The following is a 24921-nucleotide window of genomic DNA, read 5'->3' on the forward strand; positions in this document are numbered from 1 at the left end:
TTTTTTTTTAAAGATTTTATTTATTTATTTGACAGAGACAGAGACAGCGAGAGCAGGAACACAAGCAGGGGGAGTGGGAGAGGGAGAAGCAGGCTTCCTGCCGAGCCGGGAGCCCGATGTGGGACTCGATCCCAGGACCCTGGGATCATGACCTGAGCCGAAGGCAGTTGCTTAACCAACTGAGCCACCCAGGCGCCCAAGAAATTACTTTCTAAAGTACCTTAAGTCTCTGCAACAAAACACTTATTTATGAATTAAGTATTAATGATTAACTTTAGAAAGTCGGTCATTTTCTACCTTTTCGTCGAGAGGCACAGGATTTCTCTTTTATTTATTCTGACTTAACTTTCCATGGGGCAGAATATGAAACATTTGTACTTCCCTTTCTGTGATTTTTAAATCTTAAATTTTCTTCCCCCATTCATTCTCTTGATAGAACTACTCTACTATCACAGCAGAAGAGATTTCTAATTTAATGACAAGACTTTCAATATCTGGCAAGATAAAATTCTTAATTTGCGGGGTGCCTGGGTGGCTCAGTCGTTAAGCGTCTGCCTTCGGCTCAGGTCATGATCCCAGGATCCTGGGATCGAGCCCCGCATCAGGCTCCCTGCTCCGCGGGAGGCCTGCTTCACCCCTCTCCCACTCCCCCTGCTTGTGTTCCCTCTCTCGCTGTGTCTCTCTGTCAAATAAATAAATAAAATCTTTAAAAAAAAAAAATTCTTAATTTGCAAACTTAAAAGTTGTAAGCAATGAAAATTATGGATAAGAAATTTACAGTAAACAAATTATGCTGCAAAATTTACAGGATCACTAAATTGGGTGAATCAGTACAATAAAGAGCCAAAAAAAACCCCCAAACCCCCAAAACCCACTGTATGAATGATTATAGTGATAATCACACATGTACTTAGCATGTGTACCACACAGGCACTAAGCAGTGCACTGTAAGCATGAAAATGATATTACAATCGAATTTGGGTTATAGGGGCTGACATCTTTCAGAAATGAAGAAATTGCATAGTCTTATAGTATGAACTTTATTACTCTAAATTTTAAAAGTAACCTTTATTTCTGGCCTCTTTTGTATAAAATAAATCTTTTTGCTCTTTACACTACAGTAATACTATGTGATTTTGACTCACAGAGAGGCATTTTAAATGAATTGTTTTAGGGGTGCCTGGGTGGCTCAGTCGGTTAAGTGTCTGACCAGCTCAGGTCACCATCCCATGGTTCTGGGATCGAGTCCCACATCAGGCTCCCTGCTCCATGGGGAGCCTGATTCTCCCTCTGCCTGCCACTCCCCCTGCTTGTGCGTGCACGCACGCACTCTCTCTCTGTCAAATAAAATCTTAAAAAAAAACAAATAGTTTTAAACCAATGTATTCTGTATATGAACTTAAAAACAGGAGCATTATTTAATTTTGTATAATTTAACATTTGCTGGTTTCATTCATTTTTTAATTGAATTTTATGGCAAAACAGCTCCACTCAAGTAACCAACTGCATGGCAAATTTTTCTTGCAGGTGGCTAAAAACAAAGAAACAAAAAAACTTTAAATTCATCAAAAATAAAAGAAATAAGCCATCATCAGAATCTGATTACTAAACATATCTGAATTTTATGGACAGTCATACTTCCTAACATACAAATCACACATCTTCAGTTCAACTTTTCTCATTTAAAAGATAATTTGATGTTTTCATATAGAAACCTATTATGAAATTTGTGGATCATTCTTTTAGAACTTGAATGAGATATGGAGATGTAAAAAAAATTAAACATAAGCTTATCCTTTGTCTTTCTTAGTATTGTATTCCTGCCAAATAACTTGCATTCCTTCTAAGGCATGCTCATTTACACTGTCAATTTTTAATTGCTAGGAAACCAATACAAAGCACAGTTATTCTTGGTATTTATGTTCTATAAAGTTTCTGTGAAGACTGGACTAGTGAATGCAGAGTCATTTGCTCGTAGGGGCAATCAGGGTTATGTTCCTGTGAACCTCTTAGTGTCAACTGATCAGTACATAACCTTGTTTTATATGTGTTTCTGTTTAAGACACCTTATTTAATATATATTATAGGGTCATTAACATTGAACTCATGGAACACCACTATAACTCATGCTTGAATAAAGATTAGCTAGCACATGTATTTTCTCTGTTAAGATATATCACAGTCTTGTTATACTTAGGAACACTAGAAAGCACTTCAATGCTGCCCTTGGAGACCATCTTAAACAGTGAAATCACCAACAAAAAGCCCATAAAAAGTGAAAAACAAACAAACACGGCACTAAGTAGATCATTAAAATGACATAGTATGAGAGCTGAAATAAGAAGGCAGTGTGTTGTCTTGTTCCTCAGCTGGGAACATGTGTTGGATGACTCAAAATTTTCCTCTGCTCTGTACATGCCTGCAAATAACTATGAAAGCACCATGAATACTGATTTTAGGGTCAAAAATAGGCACGTTTTACAGCTGTAATAGGTGGAATATGAAAATAAGGCTTGATTGTACATACACTTGAACTTGCATAGGACACTGCTATGTGACACAATACAAATCCTGCTATGAGATTTAAGTCTAGGGCTGTACTTATTTCCTACCTCCTTATTAGACTTTAATACAGTTGACCTGTAAATATTGATTTGAAATGCAGAGGTCCACTTAAATGCACATTTTTTTTTTGAGAAATACAGTACAATACTATAAATGTAGTTCCCTTACTATTTTCTTAATAACATTTTTTTTCAGTTTATTTTATTGTAAGAATACAGTAATACATCTATAAAATATGTGTTAAAAGATCGTTTATGCTATCACTAATGCTTCTGGTCAACAGTTGTCTATTAGTAGTTAGGTTTGGGGGAGTCAAAAGTTACATGTGGATTTCCAACTGCATGGTACAGTCAGCTCCACTAACCTCAGCATTGTTCAAGGGTCAACTGTATATCCTTTTTCTAATATGTACTATGCAGAAATAAAACCACTGAAACAGGATAAAGCCATAAACACACACTGGATGTACATGGAGTTAAGAAGGCAGATTATCAATCACAACATGCTTTTGTCATTTACCTTCAAAAACTTCAGGTGCCATCCAAGCAGCACTCCCCTTGTTATTGGTCATATGAGTCTGAATATCACAGGCTGTACCAAAGTCACAGATTTTTAATACTGTCCCGCCTGCAACCAGCAGCAAGCTATTTACAAAAAACAAAAACAAAGGTTGTAAGACCAATACTTGATATCTACAATAAAAGAAGAGACATTTGTGGTTAAGCAAAATGTCATCATTCAACTTTTGTCAAATGCTTCCTGGTCACCCAAATAGCTCAATGGTTCACAGGAATATTAGCAAAAAATAAATGACCTTAACCTAGTTCTCTTAGGGAGACTGCTAGATCCACATTTTGATGTCTCCATCTCTATCTCCATAATCTTTCCTGACCATACATCTCCCTGGGCCAAAATAAAACATAGGGTTTAAAAAAGTCCTAGTAGGTCAACATTACGTGTCCTAAAATGGAAGTAAATGGATATCAATACCTTCGTAAATCACTTGTCCCCTAAACTCAATCTACCTATTGCAGTGTTTTTCAAGCTGCAGGCAGAAACCTAGTCATAAAATTTAAATCATAAAAATCTAGATCAGAGATCTGGAAACCTAAGTCGCAAAACTCATTCAGTAGACTATAACAACATTTAAAAAAATAGAATAGAAAATATCAAAGTGCATCACAATTAGTAAAATTAAATACTGTTTGATGTATGTTGTTTCAGTTTTATACACATTAATATGCACACATGATAGACTGTGAAGTATTTCTTATTGTGGATCATGGTCCAAATGTTTGCAAATCTGTTTTGTTCTTATTAACCTTATGGTGAACAGAGATAAGTCTTTAGCCTACTGTTGCCAGACTGGTTAGCTGTTCACTGACCCCATTTCCTTTCCCTCCTGGGCATAAAAGATTACCCTTTCCAGACTTCTGAGTAGTTAGATGGCTATATGACCATTCTAGCCAATGGGTTGTAGGTAGAAGTGATGTACTTCACTTTCAAGCCTGGTCATAAAAATCTCCCACATACATATATTCCTTTTCCTTTCCTCATATGCCACTGAATGCAGAGGATTTTGAAACTACAAGGAGCCTGGGATCCTGAGCCACCATGTGAGAAACTCATATGAGTAAAAAAATGGACTTCATATGAGTAAAAAATTGGACTTCATATGAGTAAAAAAAATAAACTTGTATTTTGTAAAGCCATGAGATTTCAGAGCTTACCTATTATAATACTGCCACTCTAACCAATGTAAGAAATTGGTATAGAAGTGGATGCTGTTATAACAAAAATCTAATATATTTGATATTAGCTTAGCAGCTTAGCAGTAGGGAACAAGAACGCTAAAACTGGAGGCTGGAAAGATAGAGATCCATGTAATGACATGGCAAAACATCTGGTAAAATTTGTCTCCCATGATAATTTGTGGTCTTGAAGGACTGGAAAAACTGACTGCTTCTAAACACCAAATAGCAGGAAATAAGACTGACAAAGGCCCTTAAGACTCAGTACTGCACCAAAGAACAAATTAAGAGAAAGTACTTCCCACCTACACTTGATGATTTCACGGTGCCTCTGTTCAGTTGAGAAAAGGCAATGTGGCCAGAAATCAAATAAACCAGGTTCAAGATTTTGTCTAAGAATGAATTCTGGTAATGGTCACAGGCACATGAAACTGACTGGAACCAGGGAGATCACAAGCCTACTTTTGAGGAAATTAATATTGCCAAAGGAACCACAAATTTCTAATTAAAAGACTTTTGACTGTTTTGAGTCTTACAACAATCCTCAGGACCCCAGATCTACCTAAGCAAGGTGCAGCTGTGAAAACCGCACAGCTTCGGAGGAGAGTATATGCCAATACCCACATCTGACATGGTATGAAGAATGCACAAAGAGAAACCTACAAAAGGGTGAAGCTTAGAGTCATGAGCAATGGATAAGGGAGTTCCTTTTCAAGGGCCAAAGGAAGGTCTGATCAAGACCCCTCTCATAAATCCAGGGCAGAGGGACCAGACAATGCCAAGAAGTCAACCCTACAGACTAGTAACTGCTGTATGCCTCCATGCTTCCCTGTTCCCAGTGGAAACTTTCACTGATTGTCCTGTCTTTCTGCTATTATGTATTGTGTGACTTGGGAGAGAGGTGACAGATAACTTGTCCTTTTAATTCATTTGTTTCCAAACTATGAGAGGCCACATCCAGACCAGCTGAAGGACCACATGTCATCCTGAGATGTTCATCCTGGATGGTGAACTGGATGGTGACTACAAGAGCCTTGGGGGATGTTTAACTGGCAAAGAGCAGTGTGTGGTTCTAACCTGTGGTTAGAGTAGTAAATACTCTGGGTGACTGGGACTGGCCAGTTGCTCATAAAAGCCATCCCCTTCTTCCTCTGGGGCATACAAGACATTTCCCAACCTGTCTTGTAGGTAATTATACCTAAGACTGAGTTGTGGCCACTGATATGTGGGTAGCGGGAGGGGCACTTCTAGGCCTGGCTCAAAAAACCTCTCGTATGTGATCTCCATTCTCTTTATCTGCTGGCTGAATACGTAAGTTCCCAAAGTCCTGGAGGATGGCAGAAGTACAAGACGGAGGGAGCTTAACTGGGTCCCTGAATGACAATATGGAAGATCATCTGCCAAACAGGAACACCTGTTTTGGATTTCACATGCATGAGCAATAAATTTCTACTGTGATAAGCCCAGTATTAGCTACAGCAGCTGGTGTTAAAACAACTAATATTCCTATTATGATTCCTTTAAAGAAACTGATACTCAGAGTCTTAGTTTTTTATATCCCAATGTAACTTATTACTCCTATAAAAACTGAAATCAATATAAGGCATTTTAAAAGTGTAAAAAGAACTATGAAAGTAAAAGACAATTTTATTGGCTTATTAAAGAGTTAATTAAACATTTAAAAATAAATGCATAAAACACTTTCTATATGATTACCTAAAAAGCTTACAGTCATGTGTAAACAAGTAGAAGTAATTCTACTTGTTTTCTGTAAACAAGTAGAAATAATTCTTTATTTTGAATCCCCTTCAACCACCTTCTCTTACACGCAAAAAGGATTTTTGTTTTATATAGCCAACATTTATTTTAATGTATGTTTATTTTGTTTCACCATTCCTTCTTGAATCTTATACTTGTCTTATGTAATCATTTTCTTTCTTCCCCAAATACCTTCAATTAAGGTCCATTTATAGTGAATTCTCTTGGGTTTTGTTTCAAAACATCTTTAACTCACACCCTCCTCCTTAAAAACTAATTTAGGGCCAGTACACTATTTTCTCTCAGCTCTGTGAAGTTATGATTCCAGTTTTCTAGCTTCCACTAATGGTGCTGGAAACTATACTTCAGTCTGTCAATCCTTTGTAGATAATCTCTTTTCTGATTAGCTGATTTAAAAATCTCCCTTTTGTTTTTGTTGTTCTGTATCCTAAGGTGTGTCATAGGGTAGACTTCTTTTCATTTATCCTGTTTAGAAATCATACCTTTGTTCAGAAAATCCCTGGCCAATCCCTCTTGAATTATAAACTCTCTCCATCCTATTTTCTTCTACTGGAGTTCTGTGTTGTCTGTCCTGTCTTTCCTTTCCCTGTGATCCTTAACCTATCATTTTTCTCATTTATTTGTTTGTGTTGCATTCTGGGTAACTACAGATCTATCTCACAGCTCACCAATTCTCTTGTTACCTATTTCAGATCTGCTGTTAATAAAATTTTTAATTATTCCTAAATGTTGTATTTCATTCTTTTGGTCATTTTAAATAGTTTATTCCTTGCACATTTTAATTCTTCTTTTTAGTAAATAATATAAGCATATTTACATTATATTCCATATTGATAATTCCAAATAACGGGAGTCTTAATATTTGAGGGCTTAATTCTGCTTTGTGTTATTTCTGCTGACTTTTACTCATGGTAACTTGGACCCTTACGGATGTGGTAATTTTTATTGTGGCTTTCTATCTGATTGATTTTAATCTGGAATAATGAAAGGCCTGAACTGAAAACACAGGACTTTAAAATGGAGTTTCACTTACTATTAGATGCCCTGGGACCCTACCAATCCCAAACCTTTTTAATCTGTTTTGTTGGGATTTTTCTTGATTGTGCAAGTAGGGCAAATTCAAACTCACAACAACATGTGGGGAGGCCTCTGTTAAGAAATAAATTTTGCCAAGTCAGAAAACTGATAATGTTTCTAGCCCACTTTTTTTTTAAAGATTTTATTTATTTGACAGAGAGAGAGAGAGAGAGAGCCAGAGAGCACAAGCAGAGGGAGAGGGATAAGCAGGCTCTGCACTGAGCAGGGAGCCTGATGCAGGGCTCGATCCCAGGCCCCTGGGATCATGACCTGAGCGGAAGGCAGACACTTAACCATCTGAGCCACCCAGGTGCCCCTCTAGCCCACTTTTAAGTTGTTCCCTCCAGGGATCCTAAATTTATGGAGATCTCAGTTCTGCTACTTCACCTGGTGCAGAACAAAGGACCTATCTCCAATTACACAAGAGCCATTAACATGGGGGCTCTACATTTTTGATAAAGACAGTAGAGTCCCTTAGCTTCCATGCTTGGATTAAATTCTCTCAGGATTCAGTGCTTTCCATTTTTTTGCCCTGGTGATTTCCCTTATTTTCTTGTAAAATCACCTAATCATGTAAAAGGATATTTGTTGTCATATGCAGTATCTCTGGGTGTTTGTTGTAGGATGGTTTTTCAGTTGATCTGGTTCGCCATAATGCTGAGTGTCAAAATTCTTATCATGTGAGCCTAAGAATCAAAGCCACATTTCTATACAATCTCTACCAACAAACACATATTGTTAGGATTTAAATGCATAGATAGCATGGCTTAACTTTATGTGCTTTTCAAACTAGGTTATGAAACCTTGGCACTGTATCAGTGTATGCCAGGATAAGTGGCAGGAAGCCTACAGAGTCCTAGGTTAAAGCTAGCAGTTCTCCCTGGGCCATCACTTTTACTAAGTTTTAAGTATTTTCAACATCTTAACATTGACTTTAAAACAAATTACATAATATATGAAGTTGAATGCAAAATTTACATGCAACATTCCTAAAGGAGGGTTATTTGGGCTCTGTACCTTCTTAGAACTGCTGAGGTTGTATTATATCATAACTTTGTTCTGGGGGGTAGGAAAGTTTGAGAAGCACCAACTTAGGGCATTAAAAACTTTTCAGATTCTCGAAACATAAAATGATTCAGTAGCATTGTATTTTCTAAAAACAGCTCTATAAATCAAGTCTTCCAAGTCTAAGATTGCTTGTAAGACCAAGAATAGTTTCAAGTACTTACTTAACAGGTAATAGGGAGTATTATTTATCTATTAAAAATAAAGAGGTTAAAAAAATAAAGAGGTAAGTATTTGAATGCAGTGATATGAAAAGATGTCCATGTAAGTGAAAAAAAAGCAACATTATATACAGTATAACCCATACATGGTTAAAAAACAAAACAAAATAGTGGTTACCTTTGAGGAATAGGAGGCAGGGAAGACTTGCTTTATATTTTTCTAACTATTTGAATTTGTTTTTAATCACGAACATATATTATTTGAAAATAACAACATATAATTAAAAAAAGTAAAATAAACCTATAAGGAAGAAGGAAAAAAATAGTCCTTACAATCACCAAGTATTATACCCTTATTTAGGTTTTCCTCTTGATGACAAACAGAAATAAAGATAAGTTGTACCATCACACTGTAGTAATATTCAACAGCGGTATATGGGGTCCACTGAAATTAAAATTTTAATAAATTCTTTGTATATAATTTTATACTAAAATGCTAACTGGAGAGATTATTTAGAAATTTGTTTCTTTTTAGTCCAACATGACTAGGATAAACCAGATAAACTGCTATACACATCTCCATAATGTGACAAATACTCCTATGATAACTGAAGTGGAAAGAATGCTAGGGCCATCTGGGTGGCTCAGTCGTTAAGCGTCTGCCTTCGGCTCAGGTCATGATCCCAGGATCCTGGGATCGAGCCCTGCATTGGGCTCCCTGCTCAGCCCCGCATCGGGCTCCCTGAAAAGTCTGCTTTTCCCTCTCCCACTCCCCCTGCCTGTGTTCCCTCTCTCGCTGTCTGTCTCTGTCAAATAAATAAATAAAATCTTAAAAAAAAAAAAAAAGTGTAAAGAATGCTAAATGCAATTTACCTTTATATGCACTTCAACAAAAAATTTCCTGTTTTACTGTTCTTGTTCCAGCTCTAACTACTCTTTACCCAAGAAAAGAACTGTAACTGGTTTTCCTTGTTTCATCCTGGTAGATTCAAGATAATTTTCTGAATGACTTTTATATTATTACTATTTCATAATTAGTACTCCTTCACTAAGATTTTAATAGGTCACCAGCCATGAGCATGACATTTAAGGCTCACTGAAATATGAACCTAAATGATCTTTGTAGGCTTACGTTCACAAGGCTGGGACCAAAAACACACTTTTATTTCCGAAGTACATGCGAATGAACCTGCAAAAGATGAATAAAATAGGGGCACAAGCACAAGTTGATATTATGTAAAACACCCAACCAAATCATCAGGTGCCTTCTTTATATGCCACTATGAGGAATTCTTCCTGACCACAGAATCCACAGGTTTTCTAGTGACAATAACATAATACGTGTGCTTGTATATATATAATTATATATGAAAACATAGTCATTTCAAAGAATTTTCTTTTTTCCAGTACATTCTGAAAAATCAATTCTAACTCTAAAGCCCAGTTTGTATACTGGATGTCCCCAAAACAATCTGCAATACTATAGGATGGGTGCAACCATAAGGATGCCCAAGAGGAATGAATGACCTAAGCCAGACTTTCTGTAAATATACTGATGGTATTTATTAGCAAAAGGAAGAGTCTGTATCTACAAATGATTTTAGTAGGACATAACTGGTCCAAGTAGGTTGGTTAAGTAAATCTAATATTTATGGATTTATGGGGTATGGGTAGAGGGAGAATGAAGGTAGTCATTTTAGTTGTATAATTATGAATAGAAAAGATGTTGGAAAACTCAAAAGACCTCCTTTTGTGAGATATTTTCATGTATATTGTTTAACAATAGTCAGTTATTCCAAAGCCAAGATATGACATAATGCAGAAGAAAAAGGATACTTCTGAGAGTCCCATCTGATAGTTTCTGGCTCTTCCAGGAAAAAGATGCTTTGTACCTGATGCTACTGGTCAATTTGTTGCTGGATAAGAGCTATGATTCTCATGAATTTGTTTTGATAATTCAGCTGTGTGTTATTAAGAGGAGCAAAAGAGGACTGAATCTTCATAAAAAGGAAAAAAAGACAAAGTGATTTCTTCTTCACTAGCCAAGATAGGTAGCTAAGGCAATAGCCTCAAGGAGCCAAGTTAAAAAAATAAAAGTGTTATGAATCTGGGTCTTAAACATTATTTGACCAGGGACCTGGGGAAAGAGAAATCAGTTTAAGCCTGAGAGTAGAAATAAGGTACACTAGTGAGAACAGTCATTCCAAGAGCTGAAACCTATGTAGAATGTATCAGATTACACATGAGAGTGACAAGTTGTACCCAGAAGGGATACTTTAAAGCTACCTGTATCAAGAGAATGCAATACTTGAGACTGATTACCTACGGGAAACTTCTTATATGAGGACTAATGTGGTAACGGGGGAGTGGGGAGAGAGAGAATGGCATGTGGACTTTTTTTTTTTACTGTCACAAGTGGATAAAGAAGAAATAAAATCAGAGAGAAAAGGGGACAATACCACATGTATGTTTCCTTTAATTGAGTACCTATGCAAACAAAAAACCCCCAAAGTTTCAGCCTTTTAAAGTACTTATTTAGGAAGTTTTGAAGTTCTTTCAAAGTCCTAGGATCCTTAATATGAGGAAATCCAGAATATTTCAATTTCTACCCAGATGCCGGAAATACCCTTTTGCCTTCCTCTAAAATGGCAAATAATAACCACTCTGTAAATTTTAACCATTCTGTAAAGAATGTCTACTACATGTGGACATTGTACTAGCTATTAGGAATATAGTGGGGAATAAGACAAATTTGTTTCTGCTCTTACGGAACTGTCTGGGGGCAACAATATATACAGCAGGCACAAAATAAGATTTATAGGCTAACCAATTGTAGAAGTATGCTAATCTACAGCAGGAGTTATTAAAATAAAAATCTGACTAAAATTAAAATCCTACTAAAGACAACATTTTAAAATGCAAGCTTAGATAAATGACTAAATAATGAAGGTGAGTTAAAAATAAACACTCTCAAACAAGCCAAAAGGGAAGAGAAAAGAGAAAGTCAAGTGCAACAATTAGCTTGAATTAGGAAGTGGGCGAGGGGCTGGGGGGTGTGGGGGAGAGAGAGATAGACACCACACTATTAGAACTTACTTTGGTGGTTTCAGGTCCCTGTGAATTAGAGCTTTGGGTTGCATGCTGTGAAGATAAGCCACTCCTTGGGAACACTGTAAACACCAACTCATTGCATGGGCAGCAGTGTAATATGGCAATGGTTCAGCACCATGCAGCACTGCAAAAGAAAGGCACAAACTAAAAAGAACTTTATTGCATATAACAAAAGACACAAGGTGAATGTGAGCACTATTGGAACACATGACTGGGTATTTTTCTACACATGCTCCCAACAGTCCTGCTTTTAATTCTTTTCTAAATACAAAGATGGAAATATCTAATAATTTCAAATGGGTAACTACCACATAAGTACCTAAAATGTAATAGTACTTCTATTAAATGTTATACATACACTCTAGCAAAATTAATATGAATTACCACACTTTTCCACATTGACAGTCTTTCACACAATAATATAAATTATAAGCAATGTGATGGCATGCTACTGTAGGAGAGATACAGAGAAGTAGTACAAAAAGAAATAAAACAAAGTGTATCAAGATGTTTACAATTATGCTTTCTACAATAGCTAAAAACTAGAAATAGTTCAACCAAGTAAGACAACGGAGTATGAGAGATACCCATTAACAATGATGAACACATGAGCAGTAAATATAAATAAAAATTTAAGTAAAATGTTAATTTAAAAAATAAAATGCAACCATTTATTTCATATAAAGGCAACAATTAATATATTTACTATATGGCTGGTGTTTCTTTTTTTCTTTTTTTTTTTTTTTAGAATCTTTTTTTTTTTTATTCTTATGTTAATCCCCATACATTACATCATTAGTTCTAGATGAAGTGTTCCATGATTCATTGTTCATGCACAACACCCAGTGCTCCATGCAGAACGTGCCCTCCTCAATACCCACCACCAGGCCAACACATCCTCCCACCCCCCTCCCCTCTAGAACCCTCAGTTTGTTTTTCAGAGTCCATCTTCTCTCATGGTTCGTTATGGCTGGTGTTTCTTAAGAGTGAAAAAGTTAGTTCTGTTCTATAAAAATAACTAAATGACCTAGTTTCTTTCATTGTTATAATTAAAATGTTTTGTGAAGTGAGTTTTCACAATTTTATTTTTTGTAAAGACAGCAATTTAAGCAAAATGAAATGGAAGAAAGTATGGCTAAAGAGTTCTCAAATGAGGAGGCTCAAAGCTAAGAGAGGGCAAAAAGAAAAACATTAAAAGTATGAAGAGATTTTAAAATCTATTTAAAAAGCAAATTTTACTTCACTTAAATGCTTTTAACATCATGAAAAGTACCATCAATTGAAAAGATTGATATACTTAGACTTCTAAATTTCACATACTAATGTTGTAGCATCTCATTTTTTCATTTCTAATTTTATTAGATTTTTTTTTAATTACCTCCTTTTGAGATTCTGAAGGTAAACTGTGAAGAACATTAAGTAACTAACGGTGTGTATTAAAAGCTTTTCAATGATTTTACTCTGCTAGATAAAGACAGGTCTAATGACACTCACCATTATATAAAGAGCCCCCTTCAGCATATTCCATCACAAGACACACCTAAAAGAAACATATGTCAGTATAATAATTAACCACAGGGCTGTAACATCTTAGGTGACTTGAGAGATAACTGAGTTCAATCTTTAATTTTATAAATGCATTAAAAATTATTCTTTTGGTTCCCACTATGTGAATGGTACTAACGGAAAAAGAAGGGGATCTATGATCTAAGGCCTTGTCTTGTAGGGGCCCACTGTCTAAGAGTGGGGGTGTATGTAAAAACATAATTGCAAGTCCTCTGAGAACTTTCTTCAGTGCTGAGTAGATGCTGTTGCAGAACATCATAAGCCTCATAAGATGAGGTTATTGGATAAGACCTCCCAAGATAACTCCCCTCCAATACACTGTGTTGCTAACAGACTAGAAACAAATATATAAAATCTAATTTTTTAAAAAAATAACATAACAGATCAAAATAGTTTCATAAACTACACACCTGCAAACATTTACTATGTCAATGCTTATAAAGAGGTGACAATGAAAAAGTGACAAACTTACGGGATTCAAGCAGGCTCCATATAGCTTTACAATATTAGGATGGTTCACACGGGATAACTGTCGAAGCTGTAACAAATTAAGGTTTCTTTTAAAAGATGCTAGCTTTTGAGGAACTGATTACATTACATCATTACAATTTCAGGGTGTACAAAACATCAGTTTAATCATTCAACAATCATTATTTCCTATGTAGCAGGCACTGTGGTATAAATGGCTGCCCAGAATGGCAAAGATTCCCTGCCCTAGAGCTCTCACACTTTACTTGGGAGACAGGCATGTAAATAAATAATTAAGCCCAAATGCAAAGTGCTGTAACAGGAGTTATGAACAAGCCACGATAAGTATAAATAAGAAAAAATAAACTTTAACAAGAAACATTAGGACACCATCCCAGAGATGGCACTGAACTTAGTTATCCAAGGCAGAAGAATCTATGTCACTGTCATCACCTTCAGAGCTATGGCTGCACAGTCTACCTAACTCTGCCAGGCCCTGGTGGGCACTTGATAGATTCTGTTTAATTCTCACAACTCTGCAAGAGCGGTATTGTCATTTCTACCTTTAAGAAAAACGGACCTTTAAGATAAGGCTCAGAGAGGGTTAAGTGAGCAGCTAAATATCCTACAGCTACCGCCAGGCTTTGAACTTTGGTCCATCTGACTTAAAATCTGCACTCTTTCTGCATATGTGTATTGTCTTCTCTACGTCCTTCTCCCATCTCTTGAATTAACTGCCTTCTGTCCATTCCCACGATCACTGCCTTAGTAATTCTTCCAACATGAACTGCTGCAGTAATTACTAGGGTATTTTCCTAGCTGTATTCCCTACTTCCTTGTGGTAGTACCAGGTACTTATGCAAATAGTCCTCCCCAATCCAAAGAATCACACCGAAGTCAGTGAGAGGTTTGGCTGTACTGTATCTCTCTTGCTCTACACTTGAAACTTCTATTAATGTGTCCCTCCAAACTGCACCTTACTCTCTTTCTTCTCCTCTCTTTTCTGTCTTTTCCCCTCTCTTCCTCTTCTTCTCTATTATCCACACTATACTGCTGGCTCATATGAAGTCCACTAAGGTAAACCTTTTTACTATATGCTACTAGAAAGCTGTATTTCTCTACAGTGAACATTTGTGTATTTTCAGTCCTAACACAACAATTAATATCACTATTTATTATATTCATTTATTATACACAAACATATATTTATTGTATTTCATCTTCTAAAGGTTTAGCACTGAGGTTCGGATAGCAGCTTATGTAAGCATTTATTTCTGCTCCTTCCCCAAATCCCACCAAGATATTAAAGGCATTTTTTCAAGGCACAAATTCAGAAGAATAAAGAGAATGTGAAATGAGAAAATAGCACACATTTTTGGAAGTTGGAAAGCAAATGACTAGCAATAACTGACACAGCAGACTTAAAAAAAATGAGAAGAAGTGAGCAGAAACTAGATTAAGTTCATAAAACCTCCAAAGGGTTGGGACTGGTGGTAGTACCAGGTACCTATGCAAATAAGCCAACAAAGGAACAGAGAGATTAGCTGAAAGGCAGACCAGATTCTCTCCCTTCCTGACTTCAGTTTAGTGACTGCCTCTTTATCATCCCAACAATTAGAGGTTGATTCTTTGATATAACAAAGAGTCTCTGGATTGGGGGACACCAAACAAAACTAAGGGATGAGCTCAAAGTAGTTGCCTCTGAGAAGTAGAAAACTCGATGGGAGGAGGTCTAGGGGATTAAAGTTTTTAAAATAAGACTATGTGGAGAACTATTTGAGAATCTGAATTACCTGTACATATAACCTCGATAAAATTTTTTCATCCAAGCTATTATAATCTTTTTGACTCCTAATTCTTAGCATTTAACACATATGCTTTTAGCTAGTTTTGTGAAAGTGCCAATGCACTTTTAGACCTTATCTAAACCATAAACAAAAATCATGAATAAGGCAAGGCTGAGGCCACTCTTGGAGCACAGTACCAGAGATCATCTTTTCTTCATGAGGACCCCAAACTATCAGCATTTCTCAACTCATTCAATTAATTATAAAAATCCACTTTATCGTATCCTAAGTTTTCATTCTCCATATTATACATTTAAAAATATCATAAAGTATATTTGCAAGTTATAATTAAATACAATCACAGATATAAATTCAGAAAGGTTTGTAAGGTAAAGACCACTTATCCACTGGCCAATGAGGAAAAAAACCCACAAATTTAAGGAACTGCCGTCATCTAATATACAAAATAGTATAAAATTAATAAAGAATAAATCTGACAATACAATTACTATTGATTATTGAATTCTCCTTCATCATCAAATCTGTAAGAGAAGAGAGTTCTAGATTTTCATGCTAAATGAGAAAAAAATTAAATTTAAAATTACTTCCCTGTAAAGTGATCTCATTTGAATTTCTAAAAATATTCAGTCAAAAATGAATGCATAAAATTTCCCTTCTTAATTTTAGATAATGGGAGAGAATACCATTTCCTTTCTATTTTAAAATTTAAATCCTATGCCTTGAAATAGATCTGAATTACACGGATGAGACTGTATTTTAATTCAGGGATGAATTCATTTATGTAGTTAAGAGTCTTCCCCCCCCCAATTTTTAATCAGAATTAAGAGTGTGAATGAAAAATGTTTCTACAGCATTATCTTTGGTTCAACCAAATTGCTGAGGTTCAAGTATACAGAGAAATGACAACTGGGAAACAACTTTTTCATAATATTAAATTCACAGAGTATCTTAGGTAAAGAATTATATATTAGAAACAACAATTCAACTTACCTCTACAATAAAAGCTTTCCTCTCAGATTCACTTTCTATTTGTTTAATAGCAACATCTTTTGCTCTCCACTTAGCTTTGCAAACCACTCCAAAGGCTCCTCTTCCAACAACCTGAGTTAAAACAAAACAAAAAAACAAAAATACCCATGAGAATCAGAAATAAATAGATCCTGCCCAACATATAAACACTGAAGCCGACGTGAAAGACTTATTAAAAGATTTAGAAATCACCACTATCTGGATTTGCCACCGAGCAAGTATAAAGTTTCATTAAAGTGAAGAAATAATGAAATGAACTTCTATCTTTTTGAAAGTTTATGGTTTAGACAGCTCTTCACTGTCAGGTAAAACCAAACAACAAACAACAAAGACTCCTGGAGCAAGGAAACAAATTAAAACAGGCAAGATGAGGGAGAGGATAGAAAGATGATGTTTGGGAAAATAAATATAAAAAGCAAGAACATATAATCAATGTTTTTAAGCTATTTAAAAACAGCTTTTGAATAATTCAGTAGGGGTATGAAATGGAGGTGAAAGGATAAAAATACAGATGATAAAAGACTGGCCACTGTGAAGGCAAACAAAACATGGTATCACCTATACAACAGAATACATTTGTCAAGAGAAAGAAATGAACTACTAATTGATACATGCTACAATGTGGATGAACACACTATGCTAAGTGAAAGAAGCTAGACATAAGAAACCACATACTGTATGATTCCATTGACATGAAAAGGCAAATCCATAGAAACAGAAAGTAGATCAGTGGTTGCTTGGTACTGACAGTGAAAACTGGGATTAACTGTAAATGGGTAGGATGAATATTAAATAAGGGGATGAAAATGTCTGAAAACTGATTTATGGTGATAGCTGCATAACTTGGTAAATTTGTACAAATGGCTAAACAGGTCAAGTGAATGAATTTTATGATATGTAAAATATCTCATTAAAGTTATTTTTGAAAGTTCTAAAGTAAAGATTGGCCATATGTTGTATTACTATTGACAGCTAAGTGATGGGTACCTCATGGGTTCATTGCTCTCTCACACTATGTTTTCTACTTTCACATATGTTTGAAATTTGCCGTAAAATAAAATCAACAAAAGAACAGTTTTGATCCTTGTAAAACAAAATCATTAGATTTTTATCACTGTAAAGGATCTTAGTTAAGTGTCATCTACTCCAATTTTTCAGCTTCCAATGTATCTAAGTATTTTGTGTCAATGTTTTTTCCTTAAGTGAAATATCTACCTCTCTCTTTACATACATTACCTCATTTACACAACCACAGGAGATAGGTACTAATGCTATTCTTATTTTACAGATAAAGTAACCTAGTTTTAAAGTAAACTAACTTGTCCAAGGCTATATTAGTAAAGAGCAGTTTGATGCCAGACAGTTTAACACCAGAATGTTAAGGATCCTAATATACACACATATATCTCTATTCTATGTCAGAAAAGTACCAGTTATCTTTCCTCAGAGAAATTTTCACTTTAGACAAACTTACAAGAACAAATCCCTGGGCACAAAGCTCTTCTGTAACAAAGCTGGCTATATTTACATCAGAACTCTTTTTAGAGTAAGAAGAAAGTGCTAATAACTACCAGGACAGTAGCTTGAAACTGGGATGTATGGCTACTCTAGCCATAGCTCAAATTCTATTTCATACATTACACAAAGCAGTATGGATATTTCTCATGTTAAATAATGTATAAAACTACCCAAATGGTTAACCATGTACCAGTACTAGTCTATGCACTTTTCATGCATTAACACATTCTTCTCTATTTTATTTTGTCATCTCTAAGTATTTTTTTAAGTTTTTAATTTTAATTCCAGAATAGTTAACATACACTGTTATATTAGTTTTAGGTGTACAATATAGTGATTCAACAATCCTACACATTATTCAGTGCTCATCATGGTAAGTGTACTCTTTAATCCCTGTCACCTATTTCACCCATCCCCTCTGGTAACCATGTTTGTTCTCTACAGTTAAGAGTATGTTTCTTGGGGGCGCCTGGGTGGCTCAGTCGTTAAGCGTCTGCCTTCGGCTCAGGTCATGATCCCAGGGTCATGGGATCGAGCCCCGCATCTGGCTCCCTGCTCGGCGGGAAGCCTGCTTCTCCCACTCCCCCTGCTTGTGTTCCATCTCGCTGTCTCTCTCTCTGTCAAATAAATAAAAATCTTAAAAAAAAAAAAAAAAAAGAGTCTGTTTCTTGGTTTGTCTTTTTATTTTTCCTTGGTTCGTTTGTTTTGTTTCTTAAATTCCACATATGGGTGAAACCATATGGTATTTGTCTTTGACTGATTAGCTTGGCAGAATACTCTCTGGCGATATCCAGGTTGTTGCAAATGGCAAGATTTCATTCTTTTTTATGGCTGAATAATATTCCAGTGTGTGTGTGTGTGTACACGTACACACACCACATCATCTTTATCCATTTGTCAGTCGATAGACACTTAGGCTACTTCCATATCTTGGCTATTGTAAATAATGCTGCAATAAACCTAGGGGGGGGAGGCATGTATCCCTTTGAATTAGTTTTTCATATTTTTTGGGTAAATACCCAGTAGTGCAATTACTGGATCACAGGGTAGTTCTATTTTTAACTTTTTAAAGAACTTCTGTACTGTTTTCCACAGTGGCTATACCAGTTTGCATTCCCACCAACAGTGCATGAGGGTTCCTTTTTCTCCACATCCTCACCAATACCTGGTCTTTCTTGTTGTTTTTGATTTTAGCTACTCTGACAGATGTGAGGTGATATCTCATTATAGTTTTGAACTGCATTTCTCTGATGATGAGTGATGTTGATCATATTTTCATGTGTCTGTTTGGCCATCTGTATGTCTTCTTTGGAGAAATGTCTGTTCGCGTCTTTGGCCCATTTTTTAATTGGGTTGTTTTTGGGTGGTGAGTTACACCTCTTGTAAGAGAAAGAAACCAACATCAGTCATTTGCACTAGTCATCAAGTTACTTTAACATGAATGGGTACTGGCTAAACCTGGCACCATCAGAGTAAGGGAAAGAGCACATCTGGGCTCTAAACCCCAACAGACTTGAGTTTGAATATAGGTTCTGTCTACCTATTAGCTATTAATGCTGGGGAGATTAATATCTCTGCGCTTCTGTTTTCTCAACAGTAAAAGGAAGATGCTTACAGTGTCCTCCGTGATATTTATAGGGTTCATAAGAAAGCCAAAGCCATGCATTCTCTTAAATCCTACAAAAGAATAAGTGCTTAGAGTTAGGTATGAATCAGTGTTAAGGAGCTATATTACTCATTTCTCTCACAATTAGCCATAATGAATAGCAAACAGGTCCTGAAACAAATTTCAACTTTATGGCAACATTAGGCTAAGAAGGTATGGATGGAGACCAGACTATCTATTGATATTACTATGAGATAACGATTATGAATTTAAAATATTCTTCAACCATGTATTTAAAAATACCTCACAGCAACTGGTACTTAGTAGGTCTCCTCCTGTTTCATTTTCCTATTCTCAGGAACGTCCATGCAGGAATTCCAAACATTACATTTGTGGATCATTCACTTGTCATAAAAACTGTTAGGTGTTGTATGACTAGTTGTGATCCACAAGTGCCATCTAGTGCTGAGATAATGGCTGAGTCTGAATTTTCAACTTAAAATCATGGGAACATAATGTGGACAAATGAGGATATGATAAACTTTCCTCCATTTGCTTAAGGAAGCAATTTTTTGGGAATACTTTGAAATATAAAACAGGCATATACATGTAAGATGAGGGCCCATGGCTTTAAGAAGCCTCCACTCATGTTAGGGCTATAAGATACTTCACATATATAGTGAAACAACAGATACAAAATGATAGTAAAGAAAGTATAAGATATCTAAAGGTTGTATACATAAACTGAAACGCATGATAAAAAAAAAATAACTGCTATAAATTCAAAGGAGTGACGTTAGAAGCACAGAGTCAATGCTTAAAGAATTAAATTTCTGTGTATCTAATGATTCTGATCGCCAATTCCAGTGAATGAAGGGGACTTTCTCCACACCACCAAGCAATGCTCAGATACCAGCTGCGTATCTTATAATTCAGTTCAATTCTGACACTATCTACCTGGACATAGCATCAGATCCTGCAGGTTAAGGGCTCAGTTCTATAAGACTGCCCCTTCCTCCCACAAACTTCAGATGCCAGTCACAAGCCCAGGTGTCACTTGTGCTTCTAACCAATGGTTACAGATTGGAGGTTCCAATGACTCCCTCCTTGGGGTCACTTAATTTGCTAGAATGGCTCATAAAACTCAAACATTTTACTTACTAGATTACCAGTTTATTATCAAAGGATATAACTCAGGAACCGCCAGATGAAGAGAACCATAGGGTAAGGTATGCGGAAAGGGTGCAGAGCTTCCGTGAGCTCTCCAGGCAAGCCACTCTCCTAGCACCTCTACATGTTCACCAACCTGGAAGTTCTCTAAACACTGTTCTTTTGGATTTTTATAGAGGCTTCATTAGACAGGTATGATTGATTAAATCTCTGGTCACTGGCAAGTGATCTGACCTCCAGCCTCTCTCCTTTTATCTCCTCTCCCCTCCTTGGAGGTCAGGGGGATGGAACTAAAAGTTCCAACCTTCTAATCACAAAGTAGGTTCTCCTAGCACCAGCTCCCATCCTTTGGTAGGGTTCAAAAGTAGCCTCATTAACATAACAGAAAGAGAGAGAGAGATAGAGAGAGAAACATTTTTATATCTCTCTTCACTTAGGAACTTCTGAGGGTTTTGGGAGCTGTGAGCCAGGAACTGTGAAAAAGGCCAAATGTATATATAAGAAATATACTATTTGGTCATTCAGAATGCAGTATCAAAAAAACCTCCCATTTTCTCAAAAGGCATAAATGTAGAGACATTAAGAGTAACAAGAAATAAAGATAAAGAACTGACCTTGTGAGAGAGAGAAATAATAAGACAAAACAACAGTGTTAAAATAATTTTTTAAATACTTAACAGCTGAAGTGAGCCAAAGGTGAGTCTGTGATAGTGGCTGAAGAAACACCCCCTCCCCTTCAGGGATAGGCTTAGGGATTCAGGATAGGTTTAGGGATTTGAGGGCGGAAAGGACTTATCCCTCCCACTTCTCAAAGAGATCCCTAAGAGAGGGCAGCCTCAGGCAGCTTAGCTAACAAGGGAAGCTACAGATGATTGAGAATGCAAGGGAGACAAAGGGAGGGCCTACTCAGGTTCTCTCAGCCCCAAGAGAACATGGAAATGATACAAAAAACTCTTGCCAAGAGAAAAGTGAGGCAACTGAAAATTAGAGTTTTCTGAACTGTTGGAAGGAGGCTATTGTAGAGCAAACTGTTGGAACCTATCATCACAGGCTGTGGGATGGTAGATAACTCAAACACAGGGAGCTAAATGCAGAGCTCAGCTGAGTTTTGGAGAATCAATGAAAGCCAAGGGGGAAGGCCTAGTCAGTAAACAAGAGAGAAATAGGTTAAGTTCTCCTTTCAAAATGGGTAAAGGTGAGGTTCATGCCAAGAGAATAATGAACTTCATTTGTTTACTCCTTACGCCAGTAGTTTTTGAATGTCTACTATATCCAGCTATGATTCAGTATACCAGAGATACAGCAATAAATAAGACAAAGGCTCTGATCTACACGGAATGTGCTTTTAATGAAGGGAGGTGGGGGGGGAAGACAGTCAATAGACAAAAAGATGAATGAGAAAAATATCAGATTGCAAAAAAAATGCCATGTAGAAAACAAAAAATGAGGATGACAGGACAAAGAGACTAGTGGAAACTTTGGGATGGACAGTATGCAAGGCCATCTGAGGAGGTTACTAACTTGATATCTGAATGATACAAGGAACCAATCAAAGAAGAAGAAACAAGTAATGTGAAGGCCCTAAAGAAGGGTGGAAATAATCCCTCACTCCCTATTCAACAATATTTGAACTCCATCTATAGACTAGGTGGTATCCTAGACACTCAAGATACAGAAGTGAACGAAATAAACCATAATCCTTGTTCCCACTGCGTATATTCTTGTGGAGAGAGACAAACCAAGAGGAAGCAAGATATACAAGAAAACACATATATTTTAGTAAATAACAAGTGTGCTAAGAAGAAAAGGAGAAAAATCTTGTGTGTACACACATGTATGCACTATCCACCCTGCCAATTTTAAACAGGGTAGTCCTGTAAAGCTGCACTGAGAAAGGTAACATTTTAGTGATGACCTAGAGAAACACTTGGAGGGTTTGGTGGGGGCAGTGCATAGTGGGAGAAGGGAAGAGTGATGCAAGATAAGCCTGAAGAGACAGGCACAGTCTGGATCCTGAATGGCTCTCTGCATCACAAAAAGGAGTTTGGATTTCAGTCTAAGTGCAATGGGAAGCAACAGGAGGAATTTAAGAAGGAAAGATGTGATATGATTTTTATTAAAAAAATCATTCTAGCTCTTACATGAAAAATGGATTGTAGGGAAGCTAGAATACATCGAGAGACTAGATAGGAGGCTATTATCGCAGCTTAAGCAAGAGAGTAGCTGTGAGGACAAGACTGATGGTAGTGCAGAAAAATGGGCGGATCTGGGATATGTTTGATAGTTAGGGTTAAATGAGCTCGTGAGCACCTGAGTGGCTCAGGTGGTTAAGCGCCTGCCTTCAGCTCAGGTCATGATCTCAGGGTCCTGGGATTGAGCCCCTCATCAGGCTCCTTGCTAGGTGGAGAGTTTGCTTCTCCCTCTCCCTCTGCTCCTCCTTCTCCACTTATGCTTCTTTCTCTCTCTCTGTCTCAAATTAAAAAGAAAAAAAAACAAAGAGCTTGCTGATGGTCTGCACACAGCAGGATGGGTGGAGAGAAGGGATGAATCAAGGATAATGTCTAGATTAGGCAACAGCTTAATGAAGGAAAACAAAGAATGGAGCAAGCAGATTTTTTTTTTTTTAAGATAACACATTTAGCAACTAAATAACAGCATTTAGTTGGTTATTTCTAGTCCATCAACTGGGTCAGATTACCAAAAAATAGTATCTAAATAATGGGGCCTTGGAACTGAGTTCTGAAGAACTTCAACATCTAGAACACAGAGGAGATAGAACCAGCAAAAACTGGGAAGGAACAGTCAATAATGTAGCAAGCAAACCAGAAGAGTGTCACAAGAAGCCAAGTGAAGACTTCTAAAAAGAAAGCAAATGCAAAAACAGCAAAAGCATTAATTCAATGGCTCTCAAAGTGTGGTCTCTGGATCAAAAGCATCAGCATCACTTGGGTATTTGTGAGAAATATAAATTCTAAGGTTCCAACCCAGAAGTACTGAGTCTGAGGGTAGGGTCCAGCAATCTGTGTTTTAATAAGCTCTTCAAGTGATTCTGGTTTGAGAACAACTTTAGGTTATATTAAAAACATAATTAACAGTGAAACAAAATACTCTGGTGGAAGTCATCACAGAGACCAGTTGATATTATCTATGAAAGTTGTCCAGAGCACTAAGAGGCCATCTTGGGCATGAAGAAAGGAAAAGGGGAATTCTTGTGAGCAACCCAATGTTTTTCTTGACATATAGTAGGTCAGTATAAATGAGTGGCATAGATGTCAAACTGATACACATTGGCAACTGAGGTAAACAATGAAAAACCTAATATTCAAATTACAAAACAAGGAAAGGAAGTCACTTTTTACTTACTACCAAATTTCTAATTCAAGTTGACAAATCAAATATGCTTTTTGGATTGCATTCATATCCAAATAACATAAGTTTCTTTGACACATTATCATTAACAATTATTTTGGGTGACTGCTTTCCCCAAAGACCAATTTTCAGCAGGTGTGTAAAAAAGGGCACACATCCAAATTACAAGTTATCTCCCCCATCACACACATCCATACAAAATGGCAAACCCAGAAATAAATATTAGATATTTTTCACAATCCCTCATCTGTAAAAATAGAACAGAGGAATGCAAAGAGGACTTTGGTTTTAAAAGGGAAGTTAATTTAGAAATATTTCCTCCTAAATTTATGAATGTTTTCTAAATTAAAATGTTGATAGATTAATTCGCTTATGATATGCATCTTTCCCCCTGTGGTGTAGTCTTCTAGGTTCTGGGTCCAAAACTTTAGTTTCATATAGTAAAGCAGATTTAAATGTAATTTTTAAGTAAAAAATAGAACAGAAGAATATGAGAGAAAGTGTGAATATTTCCATGCAATTAATATTAAAAAACATAAATATCAAAATCAGAATTCATTCTGTGTGTGTGTTTAAAGAAAGCAACTCCTTTAATAACTAATTTCTTTAGGATGGAAGACTATTCCTTCATCCAAGTCATGTTATTAAAAACAAATGAACAGAGCGCCTGGGTGGCTCAGTCGGTTAAGCGACTGCCTTCGGCTCAGGTCATGATCCTGGAGTCCCTGGATCGAGCCACACATCGGGCTCCCTGCTCGGCGAGGAGCCTGCTTCTCCCTCTAACCCTCCCCCCTCTCATGTACTCTGTCTCTCTCTCTCATTCTCGCTCTCTCAAACAAATAAATCTTTAAAAAATAAAAACAAATGAACAAAAAACC

At 36.5% G+C, this 24921-nt stretch overlaps 1 protein-coding gene and 1 long non-coding RNA gene across 3 annotated transcripts in view; both read right to left on the reverse strand.

Annotated features, from left to right (window-relative positions):
* Window positions 1-24921, reverse strand: part of LOC102741918 (mitogen-activated protein kinase kinase kinase 7) — a 51521-nt gene that overhangs the window by 21088 nt on the left and 5512 nt on the right. For both annotated transcript variants that reach the window (XM_081828669.1, XM_081828670.1), the window contains exons 2-6: window positions 16342-16452; window positions 13548-13613; window positions 13004-13049; window positions 11495-11633; window positions 3085-3209 (exon numbers count right to left, since the gene is read on the reverse strand). In XM_081828669.1, the coding sequence (XP_081684795.1) occupies window positions 3085-3209; window positions 11495-11633; window positions 13004-13049; window positions 13548-13613; window positions 16342-16452 (487 nt within the window). The remainder of the gene's footprint in view (window positions 1-3084; window positions 3210-11494; window positions 11634-13003; window positions 13050-13547; window positions 13614-16341; window positions 16453-24921) is intronic.
* On the reverse strand, window positions 8649-11476 carry LOC145723059 (uncharacterized). Its single transcript, XR_014147809.1, has 2 exons — window positions 10134-11476; window positions 8649-9678 (listed from the first exon to the last, which is right to left on the reverse strand). It is a non-coding gene; the product is annotated as an uncharacterized LOC145723059 (long non-coding RNA).

Source organism: Leptonychotes weddellii, chromosome 8, assembly GCF_054177405.1.
Source record: "Leptonychotes weddellii isolate Sample4059 chromosome 8, ASM5417740v2, whole genome shotgun sequence".
Taxonomy (NCBI): Eukaryota; Metazoa; Chordata; class Mammalia; order Carnivora; family Phocidae; genus Leptonychotes; species Leptonychotes weddellii.